At 34.0% G+C, this 17,522-nt stretch overlaps 1 protein-coding gene across 3 annotated transcripts in view; it reads right to left on the reverse strand.

Annotated features, from left to right (window-relative positions):
• Nucleotides 1-17,522, reverse strand: part of rims2a (regulating synaptic membrane exocytosis 2a) — a gene marked incomplete at its 5' end in the record, with an annotated part of 169,336 nt that overhangs the window by 58,685 nt on the left and 93,129 nt on the right. For 2 of the 3 annotated variants that reach the window (XM_079430542.1, XM_079430541.1), the window contains 6 exons: nt 1-19; nt 832-941; nt 2,619-2,810; nt 9,678-9,743; nt 10,633-10,768; nt 14,943-15,017. The exon at nt 1-19 is cut by the window's left edge and continues 14 nt beyond it. In XM_079430542.1, the coding sequence (XP_079286668.1) occupies nt 1-19; nt 832-941; nt 2,619-2,810; nt 9,678-9,743; nt 10,633-10,768; nt 14,943-15,017 (598 nt within the window). The remainder of the gene's footprint in view (nt 20-831; nt 942-2,618; nt 2,811-9,677; nt 9,744-10,632; nt 10,769-14,942; nt 15,018-17,522) is intronic. The other variant, XM_079430543.1, reaches the window with a different exon arrangement.

A 17,522-nucleotide genomic window follows, 5' to 3' on the forward strand; every position in this document is an offset into this window, starting at 1 on the left:
AGTTCTTCATCTCCATCTTCTGAGAGAGGAATGAGAGAGGGAAACATCAGAGCGCACATGCAACTCATCCACACATGTCATTTACAAGATCATGTGTGTCGCCCGCCCTCAAATATAACAACAGCACAAACTGTGTCATATTCATCCAATGAGGTAATGGAACGGAGCAATGTTGTGAAAATGTATAACAATCCCTAAAAAACGACAATAATTCACACTAGAATCACTTTTGACACGTGAAATGACAAGCTTTGTTGTCTCCTACTTGACACACCAATTCAAGTCAATCATCAAGGAGGCTCCGCCCATCCATGGGGGAGAACAAAATTTGTTACCGTATTTACCCATTAATTTAAATGTAGACAACAATGATTCCAAGAAATATGGCTATTTGAAAGAAACTCATAAAATTGGATTTTCTGTGCAGAAATTAAATCAAAATTAGATTTTTAATTTGTTTTTATTTATTTAACTAAGGCATATTTTTAATTTAAGATTCACGTTAACCAAAGTAGATACCCAATATTAACAATTGCATTTTATAATTATACAAGTGTATTTTTATTCTCACATTCTTATTTGAACAGAAAATACATTGATGCTTTTTAGGCAAGATTTATTTCTAAAAACAGTCAAATTCTTCATGTCCCCAAATGAAATGAACAGGTAACTACTGTAACTGGGGTATGATGCATTGCTGACTGTAACTATAGCAAAGCACAACTTTTGCTGAGTCAGTCATTCTGCAATCCCACCTCTCAAATAAACATCTCAGCATGAGCAAGAGCCAACATGGAGACAAAAAGAAGATGCACAGAAAAACAGACTTACTTCTTTCCAGCGTCCCTTTTGGAGGCAGTTGTGGGAGCTGTCGTCCTCTCCTGCTGTTCACGGGGGTCCCGGTGGGGCTGGTCTGAACCGATCCTCCACGAGGATGCGCCCTAGTAGACAAAAAATAATCACCATTATTATCGTTGTTATGTGCATGTACCTTAACGCTACCCTGAACACTGACAGCGACAGCAAGAAACTGCTGATCAACACAAAGAATCATAATAGGACATTAAACAAAAAGGCATAAAGAGTTGGTCTATGAAGAATCAGCAAATTAAAATATTACTCATGCAACAATACATTATAAATAAATGGGGTTAAAAAGCATGTGCTGAAAAGGAGTGGTTTAGTCAGTCATATATATGATATTTCACATATACATGTGCTGTAATATCATGCACATCCATTTGAATGATGCTGGGGATTAAAATAACAGTAAACAAACATCATGGTTTTCCATCAGCATTTTGTATAAACAAAAAACTCAATTATTTGCAAAATCACGAAGGTAGTACTATATATACGGTAAGTAATTTAATAAAGATGATTTTAAACATCATGCAAACTTCTAGTTATTTTAATAGTAAAATCCTCAAAATACAAGATATGCAGTATAATAATATATAATGCATTAATAAGATTAACACTATTAAAAATATTAAGGTAGGTAAGGTTTTTTTTTTTAAGAAGCCTCTTATGCTAATCAAGGCTGGATTTATTTGATCACACATACAGTAAAAACAGTAATATTATGAAAAATTACTATTTATAATAACTATTTTTCATTTCAATATATTTTAAAATGTAATTTATTCCTGTGATGCGAAACTGAATTTTCAGCATTACTAGGTCAGTCTTCAGTGTCACATGATCCTTCAGAAATCATTCTTATATGTTGATTTTCTGCTCATCATTATTGAATAGAAAGTTCAAAAGAACAGCATTTATTTAAAACAATAATCTTTTGTAACACTATAAATATCTTTACTATCACTTTTTATCAATTTCATGCGTCCTTGCTGAGTAAAAGTATTAATTTCTTTAAAAAATAATAATAATAATCTACAATTTTGAACAACATATTTTTTATTTATCATTTTATTTTATTTTGTCTTTTTAATAAAAACACTTAATAAAAACTCAAACGAATTCCGGAATGACTATTTATATATATATTTTTAAATATATTGTTCAAATGACTGAATAAAACCAACATCTGATATAATCTAATTGTTCTGCCATTTTATTCCAAACATTATATTTAGTTTATATGTAGGCTTATGCTTTAGTTTAACAACTTACAACAACGAGCAAATATTCAGTAGTACGTACAATTACTACATTTGACAAAATGCTTAATGCTTTGGCACATGAAGGTGACTCTTCCACTGCAAGAGAAGTGTGCATTTTTCTCCGCCATCACCAAAAACAAACAAAACATTAGGAATCGAGACAAAAAGAACCAAACGGGGGGAAAACAAATGAGTTAAATATCACAATATAGGGATAACAACCAATGGAGATTCCACACCACTCATACAAAGTATAACTGGTGTGTTTTGCTATAAAACAAATCATTAAAAAGAAATGAACAGTATCTGGTGAATCTACAGAGATGAGATGGAACATATATAACAGCACTGCTGCAGAGAGGACAACAAACAAATAAAATCAAAGGGTCGGTTGGTTGGATGCAGGGAGTCTTTGTTAGCACATGAAGGATGTTTTGTTTGATTAGTCAGGTCTGTTTTGCGGGGTGAGCGGGCTGCTTTGATCTGGGTCACCTCGATAAGGCAGGGGATGGTGGAGCGGAGTGTCCTGACGGCAGAGAGGGCATCGATGATCTCATGTGGGGGCCGTCGGGCGGCCGCTCAGTAGAGCGAGAGCGACTGTACATAGGCCGCTCCAGTGCGGACCGCTGGTCTGCAGAACGGGACCTGTGGTGATTCTCGTGCCTTTCTGGCGCTCCGTAATTCCTGGAGAAACGTGATTGGGGGAAACAGGGCGAGGTTTAGAGTGGGTGAGGTTGGTTGCATCAGGCTGATGGAGTCTCAGAACGCTGCATAGCATTCTGGGAAATCACTGAGACTCTAACAGGTCAAGGTAAAGTTGTGTCGTCTTTGGCACTTGGAAGCAACCAATACAGGAGTCTAACCCAACGGTTCTGTACAGTACTACTACTACTAATAATAATAATACATTTTATTAGGCGCCTTTCAGAGCACTCAAGGACACCGTACAGTAAAGTGATAATATAACATAAAATCTTGATGGCAATACAGCAAATAACAACTATAACAATAAATCATTTAAAATTTATCAGAAAAAACTAACCTAAACAGGTAAGTTTTAAGGCATGATTTAAAAGGAGTCAGACAGTCATTTTCTCGAATAGATTGTGGAAGAGAATTCCAGAGATTAGGAGCAGCAGAACTGAAAGCCCTAGATCCCAGATTGGCTAAACGAACAGAAGGTACAACAAGGGAAACAGATGAAGAGGATCTGAGAGTACGTTTCGGGAAGTAAATATGAAGCAAATCAGAAAGATAAAGTGGGGCAGAATTATGAAGAGCTTTGAAAGTGAGAAGCAGAATTTTGTACTCAATTCGATATTTAACAGGTAGTTTAAAAAACTACCAGTGAAGGTAGTAGAGAACTGGAGTGATATGCTCGGTGGAAGAGGTTCTAGTAATTATACGGGCAGCTGAATTCTGGACCAATTGAAGTTTATGAAGAAGTTTGTGGGGTAGCCCAAAGAGAAGGGAGTTACAATAGTCAATGCGTGAGGTAACTAGAGCATGTATAAGAATAGCAGTGGAATTTGGTGTGAGAAATGGACGAAGACGACTGATGTTCCGTAAATGGAAATACGCAGACCGAGTAATATTGTTCGCATGCTTTTCAAAAGATAGAGTACTATCGAGGACGACACCCAGACTTTTAACCTGAGTAGATAAGGAGATTATAGAGTTATCAACAGAAAGTGAAAAACTATTGGATTTTGACAAGTTAGATTTGGTACCAACAAGGAGAACTTCTGTTTTGTCAGTATTTATCTTAAGAAAATTACGTGAAAACCAGGATTTAATCTCTTCTAAGCAACCTAAAAGAGAGGAAGAAAGAAGGGTAGAATTTGGCTTAGAATACAGATAAAGCTGGGTGTCATCAGCATAGCAGTGAAAACTGATGCCATATTTTCTAAAAATGTGACCAAGGGGTAGTAGATAAATAATAAATAAAATAGGGCCCAAAACAGAGCCTTGAGGAACACCAGTTGTAACAGGCGAAATGTATGATTTGAAATTTTTAAGTTGAATAAATTGAGTGCGCCCAGAGAGATAGAATCTGAACCAACTAAGAGGGACGCCAGTAATACTTATGGAGAGTAGTCTATCTAGGAGAACTTGGTGAGAGATTGTATTAAAAGCTGCGCTTAAATCGAGTAAGTACAGTTAAGAGTCCAGAGTCGGCTGACATCAGCAGATCATTAACAACTTTTACTATGTCTCTGTACTATGCAAAGGGCGGAAACCGGACTGGAATTTATCAAATAAGCCATTTTTTAAAAGATGATAGTGAACCTGAGATGCAACAACATTTTCCAAAATTTTTGAGAGAAAAGGTAAATTGGAAATTGGGCGTAAATTGGCAAAATTATTAGGGTCGGCTCCCGGTTTCTTAAGTCTTGGAGTAATTACAGCAACCTTAAAAGATGAAGGCACGAGTATAAAAAGGTGAGAGACGAGTATATAATATCAATTACTATATCAGATAGAGAAGATAAACAAGCTTTGACCAGGTGAGTAGGGAGTGGATCTAACTGGCAAGTGGAAGACTTAGATTGTCTGATAAGACCTGATATTTCATCAATAGTTGGAAGTTCAAAACTGTAAAAAAGAGACAGAAGAGAACCGTGGGAAGATAAATACAACAGATCAGATGCCGCATTGTTTTGAAAAGTACATTTTTGATGAATATTTTCAATTTTAGTATTAAAAAGGTCATTAATTTAATCGCATAGATCACTAGAGTATAGATGAGAAGGAAGGGTATCAGGGTGATTAACTATACGATTTAATAAGACTGAAAGATACATTATAAAAGCATAATTAAGTTCAGATTAGGACAATGAAATCCAAAATCACAAATTTTACAGCACTCAGATCACAGAAGCATAAAAATAAAAAAGAAATAGATTAAACAAATGAATGAATTCGTATTAAAAACTGTGGAAGGAAAGATTACTCTCTGATTATTCATACATTTTAACAGCAGGAAAAATCCCATCCATTTTATTCAGAGAGAAAAAGATTTTCACAGGATTTCTGCAGGTTTTATGAAAGTAAATGTAAGACTTTAAGACTTTTTTTTAAGGCCACGTAAAGAACATTTAAGGAAGAAATTGAATGGAACACAATGTCAATAATGAAATGCTGAGCACAGATTCCAAATATGTTCTTCATCAGTAATTTTTGTCTTGTTTTCCAGTGCAAACATTTGAAGATTCTTAAATCAACAGACATTTACTTAAGAAGCAAAATTACATAAAATGAGAAGTCTGCCTTAATTTGTGGATGGGAAAAATAAGGATTTTTAGGAAACTTAAAGACCTACAGAAACCTTGCTTTCAGGACAGTCCTCCTTACCAATTACTGATGGTTTTATTTTTTTGATCCCTGTGGAGAAAATGAATGGGAAATTCTTCTGGAACAACACTGCTTAAAACATTTGGCACAGTATAACATACTAATACACAAGACAATACAAAAAGATGTGCAATGTCTGAAAAGTTGTCCAGCATCAAAACACTGATTCATTAAAAATACATTGAGATAAATAAAGTGGCACTGTAAAAAAAAAAAAAAAAAAAAGGCTGTTAAATACAAAGTGAGTAAAAATATTTTTTAAAAGGAAACATTTTATAGAAAATAATATCTGTAAAATAATATTTATATTTAAATGATAGACAGCTTGAACAGTTACAAAAATATTGAAACGGATTGGGTTTAGGACATGAAAAGCTGCACAAGCTCTCATTTGAATTTTTGCATGCAAACTAAAATATTATTAGCCTTACAGCATTTTAAGCTCATAAATTTGTATTATAATATATTGAGAGGTCAAAGAATAACAGCCAAAATCAGCTGGTAAATTTAATTATAAAAGAAAAAAAAACAATCATGCTAAAGGCACAAAATGTGGATACTATTTATTGAGGAAATAAAAAATGTGAACGTGGCCACAGTATACTTTAAAATTACTTTGTTTAAGAGCACGTTAGCCATTTACGTGTAAGTGACAATAAAGCGACATCTTCACCGTTTTGCTTGTTTTGGGACAAAATGTTCCTTGGTTTAAATTATGTTTTAAACATTGACAAACTACATCATAGTCAGCATTTGAAGAGGATCAAAACCTTTCTTCAAAGTTGTCCTAAAACCAAAACAATACCCGTTCTTGTCTTAGGACAACTTTGATGAACTTTTTTGATCCACTTCAAATGTTGACTACTGTATTTACATACAGGTTAAGAAAAATAAACTTAATTTAAAATATATTAAATAAGCAAAAACATGAGCCAAGATGAGGACTGTACTAAAGACGTGGGCTTTTTTTGGTAGTGAAATTGGCCCAGCTCATGACAGGGCAGCAGGGATGCTCTCGGTGTTGGATATCATCCCAAATAATGTCTTCATCCTGAAACAAAAAGGCTGTCGACATTTTAGACAGGCCATAAATGGTTGACCCAAATAGGCTGCAGCACCAGTACCCCTCCATGTCACTGTACGCCTCTATGATGGGCCATCCTAGCAGGACGCGGTAACCTGACCACCACACGCTGATTGATGGAACACACACTATTGCCACGGCTGCCAAAAAGACGCAGATATTTGGAACTGACCACATAAACCATCAGTGTGTGCATTACGCACACCCTCAACTTCATCAGGGTTTAAAGGAATAATTCACACATACATGAAAATTCATTCACAGGCCAACCAAGATGTAGATAAGTTTGCTTCAGAACAGATTTGGAGAAATTTAACATTGTATCACTTGCTCAACAATGGATCCTCTGCAGTGAATGGGTGCCGTCAGAATGAGAGTCCAAACAGCTGATAAAAACTTCACAACAATCCACAAGTAATCCACACGATTCCAGTCCCACAAATAACATCATGTGAAGTTAAAAGCTGCAAATCTTAATTCCCTGATCACACAACATATCTTTGTGAAAGTGTTTTATCAAAAGTAAAAGATTTTTAAAAACTCCAGATCAATGTACATTGCTAGTGAATAACATATGCTGGACAACTTTTCACACAAAACACCAATTAGAGACAACACACAAAGCAAAACTACGATCCCATTAATAAGCTCAAGGTAGTGAAGTACTGTATTTATAAATTCCCTTTTACATAATTTCTCAGTTTGTTAAAACAAAGCATGAGCTAGCTGTAAAAATAAGTGCTCAGTTTCTTTATGATGACCTTATGAGAGAATGACGAGGCTTTAGGAATGAGTCAAAGGCATACAGTATCTCACCATTCTTACAAAGACAGAAGCTTGTCAGGTTTAATGGTGAATATATTTTTCCAACTCTTTTTGGAAAATATATACATTTGCAGGGACTGTGTAAAAATTGTTATTGTTTATTTAGTACTGACCTGAATAAGATATTTGACATAAAAGATGTTTACATATAGTCCACAAGAGAAAATAAGAGTTGAATTTATAAAAATGACCCCGTTCACTTGATTCTTAATACTGTGTTGTTACCTGAACGATCCAAAGCTGTGGTTTTTTTTTTGGACTATATGTAAACATCTTTTATGTGCAATATCTTATTCAGGTCAGTACTAAATAAACAATAACACGCATTTTGCATGATCCCTCTTATTTTGGTAAAAATAATTAACATTTTGCAGATTCTGAAAGGTGTATGTAATGTTTTGACTTCAACTGTATATACTGTATATATACACAGTCATGGCCAAAAATATCGGCACTCTTGGTAAATATGATCAAAGGAGGCTGTGAAAATGAATCTGCATTGTTAATCCTTTTGATCTTTTATTAAAATATTTTTTACAAAAATCTAACCTTTCATTGGATAATAAAAATTTAAAATGGGGGGAAATATCATTATGAAATAAATGTTTTTCTCTAATACACATTGGCCACAATTGGCACACTTTTATTCAAAACTTTTTGAAATCTCCATTTGCCAGTTTAACAGCTCTAAATTTTCTCCTATAATGCCTGATGAGGTTGACATAAACACCTGACAAGAGATCAGAGACCATTCCTTCATCCAGAATCACTCCAGACCCTTCAGATTCACAGCTTCATGACGGTGCTTCTTCTCTTCAGTTCACCTCACTCATTTTCTACAGGGTTCAGGTCAGAGGACTGGAATGGCCATAGCAGAAGCTTGGTTTTGTGCTCAGTGACCCATTTTTGTGTTGTTTTTGAGGTTTGTGTTTGGATTATTGTACGGTTGGAAGATCCAAACATGGCCCTTTATAAGATTTCTAACAGAGTCAGTCACTTGTTGATTTTTTATCTGTTGGTATTTGATAGAATCCATGATGCCATGTGTTTAAACAAGATGTCCAGGACCTCCAGCAGAAATATAGGCCCACCACATCAAAAACACAGCAGTATATTTCATTGTACACATGGGGTACTTTTCATCCCTGTGTTCACCAAACCCATCTTGAGTGTTTGCTGCTAAAAAGCAAATTTTTTAGTTTCATCTGACCATAGAAGCCAGTCCCATTTGAAGTTCCAGTCGTGTCTGATAACTGAATATGCTGGAGTTTGTTTATGGATGAGCTAGGAGAATTTTTCTTGAAACCCTCCCAAACAACATGTGGTGATGTAGGTGCTGTTTGACACATTTTTTTTTTTAAGGTTTTCTGATCCCGAGACTCAGCTATTTTCTGCAATTCTCCAGCTGTGGTCCTTGGAGAGTCTTTAGCCACTCAAACTCTCCTCCTCACCGTGCATTAGGACGATATAGACACACGTCCTCTTCCAGGCAGTTTCGTAACATTTTCTGTTGATTGGAAATTCTTCTTTATTGCCCTGATGGTGGAAATGGGAATTTTCACTACTCTAGCTCTTTTCTTAAAGCCACTTCACTAATTTGTGAAGCTTAATTATCTTTGTTTTCCCTCCTGTTTATATTTCTGTGAAACAGAAAGCCATGGCTGGATAATTTCATGTTCATAATCACCCTGGAGTGCTCAAGATTGTGAAAATGAATGGGAATATACTTAAGAGATATTTTACTCATAAGAATTGCTAGGGGTGCCAATAATTGTGTCCAACGTGTATTTGAGAAAAAACATTTATTTCATAATGATATTTCCCCCCATTTTAAATTCTTATTATCCAATGAAAGGTTAGATTTTTGTAATTTTTTCAAATAAAAGACCAAAAGGTTTAACAATGCAGATTAATTTTCACAGCGTTATTTACCAAGGGTGCCGATACTTTTGGCCATGACTGTATATATACACATATATATATAAATATAATTTAGTGCACCTTTAAGAATCTTGAATTATGCATTTATACCAGGATTTTCATTAAGTCAACATGAGGTTGTGCGGATTCAAGTTTCTCAATGTCAGAGACCCTCATGAATGCAGGTTTTCAACAAAATAGTATCAAACTGGTTGCATCTTATCATGTTATGATTATAAATGCATTGTACTGAAAACCTGCATTCGTTAAAGTTCAGAGGAAGTCAAGGTTTGAGAAACGCTAATGTGTTAGTGGAGGCTCTCAGCAGGGAGGTTAATGGGGACGGACATTGGCAGCAATGGCTCTACCTGAGTTCCTCCAGATGACTGTCATGAGGCTGACTGTGTCGGGTTCGAGGTAAGGTGAGAAAATGACTGCAGGCAGATGGAGAGAATAGACGTGGATTTTCAGAAGAGAGATGAAGAGATTTGAGGGAAGAGAGAGGATCATGTTTTCGTTGAAACTGATGATGATGATGGGATGAACCCAAACTTTTCACGTGGAAGAAATGTGGTTACTGTTCAATGGCACCAACACTCACACATCTAACTGTATCAAGAACAGAGATCATTTTAAATGAGCGTTATGATAATGCCAATAAAGGGGCCCTACAAAACAGGATTTCCTTGCACTTTATTAAAACAAAGCTGTGCAATAAATCAACCAGTCAGATAGATATATAGATAGATAGACAATACTATATTAATAACAATAAATAAAAATGAACATAGATTAATAAATTACATTACATTACATTATAGATGGACTTCAGGATAAAAAACTACGACAAAATATAGCCCCTGCACAGCAAAAATCTTAAAAAAAAATAATATTCCAACACTTGCTTGCTTATTAGTAAGCCCTAAACAACTCTTCAATAAACAAACAAATATAAATAAATAATATTAGTAATGACAACAGTAATAAACAAACAAACAAACTTTACATTATAAGACTCCAAAGTGAAAAACTGCTACAAAATGTAAAATAATAACAATAATAAATGGCAATTCTTGCTGGCTTACTAAAAAACAAAAAAACAACCTAAATAACCTTTTACTAAAGATAAATATATAGAATATAGATGGCTTTGTGACTCGGGTGCATGATCATTGTTGTTGATTCAGTGATCCACACACACTGTTGTTACACTAGATCTTGTGTGTTGTTGGGTTCTTGAATCAAATGTTAATAATAAACCAAAACTCTTAAACTGTGATTCAGATGAACAGGTTCAGACAGCAGAAGAGAGATCTATCTTACCTCTGAGAAGGGGGCATGCTGGGAGACCGTGATCGTGCTCGGTTGATGTCAGCTGATCGAGAGCAGTGATTGGACGATAAGACCTGCTCAGGCACAGAGAGGGTGGAGCTCTGGAGGTCCCTGCCGTTTCTATAGTCTGTAATGAAGTAAAGGGAAAGAATTACAATTATGCACTAATTTTTACGACGTGTGTACTTCATTTTGAGCGACTAATGAAAAACTGTTAAACCCTTTACTGATAGCAATTTAAACATGCTTTAATAAAGTCCTGCAAGCAAAAATGGTTAATCATACTAGATTATCTATTTAACACCATGTGTTGTTGTTTTTTCTTCGCAATAACTGGTTCTTAAATTGCTGTAAAAGTTGCTTTTTAAAGCCAATATGTTCCAGTCATGAATGAACATAACTCCCATTAAATCAGAAAACAGCTTTCACAACCAAAACCAGAATAATGACTTTTTCCTCATGCAAGAGCCGTCAACCCACTCAGCCTGATGGCATTTCATTACCCAGCATTCAGTGCGGCCACGCTAAGGTCAGTGCCTCGCATGATTACAAAAGACTGATGTTCAACTGACTGTATCGCACATTAAAACAGACCAAACAAAGGTAAAACAATGTATCAAGGGAATTTCTTCCTTTATAATGGGTTATTATTTACTTTTTATTATGAACTATGAACTGATTCTAATAGAATTTGATGTTTTCATGTTGCTAATGGAATATGTACCAATCACAAACGTTGGAAAATTTTAAACTATTTTCTCAGTATTAAATGATATAATAGTATATTTAAGTATAATATATTTGTCTTGATATATAATGGACACTTTGGATGCAAATTATCATAAAAATATAAAATTATTATTAAAATTGTAAAATTATACCCATAACTAGATATCTTGAAAAGCAGCATAATGATACACTACCATTAAAAATAAGTCTATTATGCTTATCAAGGCTGCATGTGTTTAATCAATGTAAAATAAATGTATTTAAAACAACAGTATTTTTTTATTTGAATATATTTTAAAATATAATTTATTCCTGTGAAGCAATTTTCAGCATCTCCAGTCTTCAGTGTCACATGAAATCATTATACTATGCTGATTTGCTGCTCAAGAAACAAATATGATTATTAACAATGTTGAAAACAGTTGTGCTGCTTAATATGTTTTTGTGGAAATTGTGACACATTTTTAGGATTACAAATAGAAAGTTCAAAAGAACATTTTGATCAATTTACTAAATAAAAGTATTAATTAATATTTAAAAAATGTACTGAACCCAAAAGTTAACCTAAAATGTTGTCTAACCAGGCAGCTCACTAGCATTTGGAATAGAGCTACAGTTAATATTGCAGCAGGGGCTTAACCATCATTTTATAAGTGAGGGGGACAGAAGTGTTAAAAAAAAAAAAAAAAAATCCTCTTTTGTCTTATTGGCAGGCTTTATTTTATTTAGGCTTTATCTCTCTTAATTGGCTAAGAAATCAAACACACTGCATGATAATAACCAAACATTTGTATTCTACAATCATGGCCAAAAATATCGGCACGCTTAGTAAATATGATCAAAGAAGGCTGTGAAAATTAATCTGCATTGTTAATCCTTTTGATCTTTTATTTAAAAAAATTCACAAAAATCTAACCTTTCATTGGATAATAAGAATTTAAAATGGGGGGAAATATTATTATGAAATAAATGTTTTTCTCTAATACACATTGGCCACAATTAACGGCACCCTTTTATTCAATACTTTTTGAAACCTCCATGATGGTGGAAATGGGAATTTTCACTGCTCTAGCTCCTTTCTTAAAGCCACTTCACTAATTTGTGAAGCTTAATTATCTACTAGTTTCTACGGGTGCCAATAATTGTGTCCAACGTGTATTTGAGAAAAACATTTATTTCATAATGATATTTCCCCCCACTTTAAATTCGTATTATCCAATGAAAGGTTAGATTTTTGTGATTTTTTTAAATAAAAGATCAAAAGGATTAACAATGCAGATAAATTTTTACAGCCTTCTTTGATCATATTTACCAAGCGTGCCGATATTTTTGGCCATGACTGTATAATCTGTTTTTCCAATCTTTTTCTAATTACAATTTTATGATTGGTTTATACAAACATATAAGGTGGCAGAATAGTTTATATACTGTAATAAACGTTATGTCAATAATCACTGCATTATTCATACACTTCATTTATTTATTACCTGGAAATGACTTGAAATTAAGTCTTTTAGCTAGATAGCGGGATGCCTTTGCCCATATTAGGGATTTCCCTCCTGCTCTTTATAAGTTATTACATCTATGAGGCCATTCTGGACTTTCTGAGCAAGAGCGCCCTCAGGCTTCGAGTATGAATGAAACATACACTGCATAAGAGTGTTTAGCACTCCGTAATATTCGCATCGTCTCATTTTGGATATGAATAAATTTATATGAAAAAATATTTCATACATAGACTATCTTGTTTCTTTGCGTTTAAATCTAGATTTATTCACACTGGCCCTACTTTCTACTTCTACATGAACACACTTGCCTGGAAAAAGTGTGGGGGATGAATGTATTGCAGTACAAGTAACATTGGTTTGGTCTGTCACACACATACTGTAGTGTCTGAACGTGACCTCGGCGTGCTCCAGCGCAGAGACTGCAACAGCACCGGTGCATCATGCTGCAATAAATGAACGGTTGCTAGACACACGGGCCAGAAAACAACTACAGCAGCACAGAGCGCATGAAGGGAAAGCAGCGATCTATAATTCCTCTGAATGTTAATCATCTCCTCCCGGCGGAAAGCACTGCATCAGCACTTTACAACCGGCCCAGAGATGGAGCCAAAATCAATGAGAGAGAGAGAGAGACCGAGGGAGGGTTTCCCTCTATCACAAAGAGCACGACTGGAATTTTAAAAAGGGTGCGTGGATGTGAACGCGTGTTTAGGCTTTCCCTTCCCATCTGAGATGCCTGTACAGATGAACATTTTAGCACCAGTATTAGGCTGATGAGTGGTGAAGACATATATAACATACTACCATACTTCATACTGTGCACAGCAGGACATTATTGAATTTATGAGAAATGTGTCCCATTTAATCAACTGAACTGCAAAAAGTTATGACATTTAAACACAAAAGTGGACAAAAAATGCAAAAAAGACATGATAATGAGATTATAATTGGACTCAATGTGACTACATTTTTGTTGTTATAAATTGCTACATATTTTTAAAAGTTATTGTAGTATTTATGCATATCAACATTTTCAAATTTCATTTTTATTAAAAAAATCATTTTCATTTTTAGTAATTTTATGTGCATTTTTATTTATTTTTTAGTTTTTGCTAGTATTATGTTAATATTTCTATTTAGCTTTAATTGATCTTTAAGTTATAGTTTTTGTAGTTTTTGTACTTTGTACAGCTTTACTTTTGATTAACAATAACACTGTATGCATTATTTCAAACAGAGGTATGCTACATACAGTTGAAATCAAAACCTTACACCTTTCAGAATCTGCAAAATGTTAATTATTTGACCAAAATAAGAGGGATCATACAAAATGCATGTTATTGTTTATTTAGTACTGACCTGAATAAGATATTGCACATAAAAGATGTTTACATATAGTCCACAAGAGAAAATAATTTATAAAAATGACCCCGTTCACTTGATTCTTAATACTGTGTTGTTACCTGAACGATCCAAAGCTGAGTTTTTTTGTGTTTAGTGATAGCTGTTCATGAGTCCCTTGTTTGTCCTGAATTATCCTGAAATATCTAATTCAGGTCAGTACTAAATAAACAATAACATGCATTTTGTATGATCCCTCTTATTTTGGTAAAATAATTAACATTTTGCAGATTCTGAAAGGTGTATGTAAAGTTTTGACTTCAACTGTATACAGTAGCATATACAGTTTATACTAATACACTAATGCATAAAACAATACAAAAAAGCAACAAAAAAGACATTTACATTAATCCTAAAACACAGCATAATGAAGTGCAAAAATAAAAGTAAAACACCTTTTAAAAAATACAGAAAATTTCTTCATAATACAGTACAGTGTGCCCTATTTTTTACAGATTTTTTTTGTAGTGTATATTTATATTTTTCACATTACTCCATCACATTGCATTCTTCCAGTCATCATTATTTGGAAATAAACATGTTTCTGAGATGTTTGTTTTCAAAGGCAAAGAGTGACTTTATATTGAACACATTTAGCAGTAAACGTCTTCTTCACCTCTGTCAGACGGTGTCATTTTCACCGTGTTCCTGCTAACATCTTACCTGATACGACACCAACACCATCACCATCCTCACAGTCATAGTCTGAGAACTCACTGTCGCTGATCCTCTGAGACCCTGCAGGAGAAAAACAGACACAGAGACAAGTGTTAGAACGGTCTGTAGCGAGACGGGATCATGTGACGTAGCCGTTCTAGGATTTCTGCACTATAAACCACGACAAACATATTTATATCTTTGCCAAAATCTCATGAGCTTTCTATCTACTGCCTACATAATGGGGCATATACAAGATAAAATTAAATAAAATAAACAAATAGACCAATAAATCAATGTTTCCCCTCCAAGTATTGGTTAATAATATTTCTATTTAAACTTTTATTAAAATAATTAACTATTTATAACAGCTCTTTTCAGGAAATGAATGAAATATAATGAATGATAATATTTACAGTTGACATTAGTTATTATAGTTGTCACAATTACAATTTTATCCTTTTTTATTATTTTTAATTTTTCTGTTTTCATTTGAAATATTTGATATTATTAGATATTAGCTATAGGCAACATTTTGAATTTTATAAAAAAAAATTCCATGCAATATTTTATTTCACATTATTTCAATTACAAAATTTATTTTTAATAGTTTTAGTTATGTCTTTAAAAACAACACTGTTATAATATCCCTCATGCCCTAAAATGCTGTCTAGGTAGGCATCTCACTACATTTTAGAACATAACTCCAGCTTAACCACAAGTGACAAACACTGCTGTTCATTCATCTTCCTCTGTGACGCTCATAAAAAGTGGTAAAGAAGATATCTGCACTCGAAATGCCTGTCTATTTCAGACTACTCACAGATAACCGAACATGTCAGTCAGACATCTCTCTCTCTCTTCCAAATCCACAAAACAAGAACGAGGCAGACTGAGCTTTGTATTACGTGAGAAAATGGATCTTCTTCTCCCTTCGCTTCAGTCACGAGGAACAAACCGAGCTGAACGGCGTCCCGAGCTGAACATTTGCCGAGTTTGACACTCTGAAGCGGCCGCTCCATCACTCAGTTCAGATCAAGAATGAAAGCTAATCTGCCGAGTGGCGTTCACACAACTACAGCCAGAACGGACACCCAGCCTGCGCTCGCCCACCAAACAGACCCTTGCGCTTTAATGGCGGTGATAAACCAGCAATAAACCTGCTCTCATTTCGTTCGCTCTATCTTTTCTCCTTCAGCTCTCTGGTCTATAAATCAGTCTCTTTAAATCACTGAATCAAACACTCGTAGACCGAAGTGTCAAAAGAGATTCACAAACTTAAAAAATGTTTTCTTGAGACTTGTCTTACTGATTTGTTAGGGTTACATAAATAAGACTTTTCTTATGCACTGCAATGCATCAATGCCAGAAGCTTAATGTGCGTGCACAATCTGCATTTTTAATAACCACCCATCGTCCAGTTTAACCAGTTCATATTTAGTTCATGTTAAATCTTTGTAAGGGATGTCTTTATAATATCCTAATTATGTTGGAACATATTAAAAAAGATGGCTCTTTAGTGACACTTTTCAAAACGATTAGCTAACTGCTGTCAGTGAAGAGAAAATTATTGGAGTGAACATGATTTGTGAGGGTTTTTCTTTGCTTCTGTCTCTTTGAATGATTAAAAACAGGTGCTGCAAATACAAAACCACACAGCAACCAAAAACCAAGAAAACTCACTCTTAAAAGAGAAGAAACTAAACTAATTCAAGGCAGGTTATGCACAAATTTAAAAACTTTGTTTTAGAGATATTATATTATTTTTCACAGCTATGCAGAATTAGTAACTACAAAGGGAGGGACAAAATTAAATTAGGACTGGATTGTATGATGGCATTTATCGCAGAATGATAGAAAAGTGTAGTTTTTTCTCTTTACCATTTATACAGCAGAATATATATTTGCACGAAATATTTTGACAAAAGGAGTGATGAAAGAAATACGGTCTGATACGGTCCTGTGTATTTATGCATTTGTGAGATAAAGTTTAAAAAAAGGAAATATAAGATATAATTTCTGATGCATGAATATAAATTTGCTGTTAAGAGAAATAAAGTTGTAATTATGAGAAATAAATAGCTAAAGTTATTCATGTGTAATAAATAATGATAAACTTTGGTTTCAACTGAAAAAAAAATAAACTTCTAAATAATAAAAAGGCCAAAATTAACACATGATAAATGAATTAACTCTTTTGTTCAAAAGTCTGAGGTCAGCGAGGGTTAAATTAAATTGAACAAAAGTGACAGAAAAACTTAATTTTTTCCTCTTTATATTTATCAAGGAATCTTGAAAAAAAGTATCATGGTTTCCATAAAAATATTAAGAAGCAAAACTGCTTTCAATATAAAAATAAGAATATTGTCACAATAAGAAATGTTTCTTGCAGAATTATTTCTTAAGGATCATGTGACACTAAAGACAGAAGTATGCTAAAAAAATCAGCTTTACATCACAGGAATAAGTTGCATTTTAAAATATATTCAAACAGTTATTTTAAAACTGAATAATGTTTCATAAAATTACAGTTTTACTGTATTTTTAATTAAATAAATGTAGCCTTGGTTAGCATAAGTGACTTCT

The sequence above is a fragment of the Barbus barbus genome, assembly GCF_936440315.1.
Source record: "Barbus barbus genome assembly, chromosome: 12".
Taxonomy (NCBI): domain Eukaryota; kingdom Metazoa; phylum Chordata; class Actinopteri; order Cypriniformes; family Cyprinidae; genus Barbus; species Barbus barbus.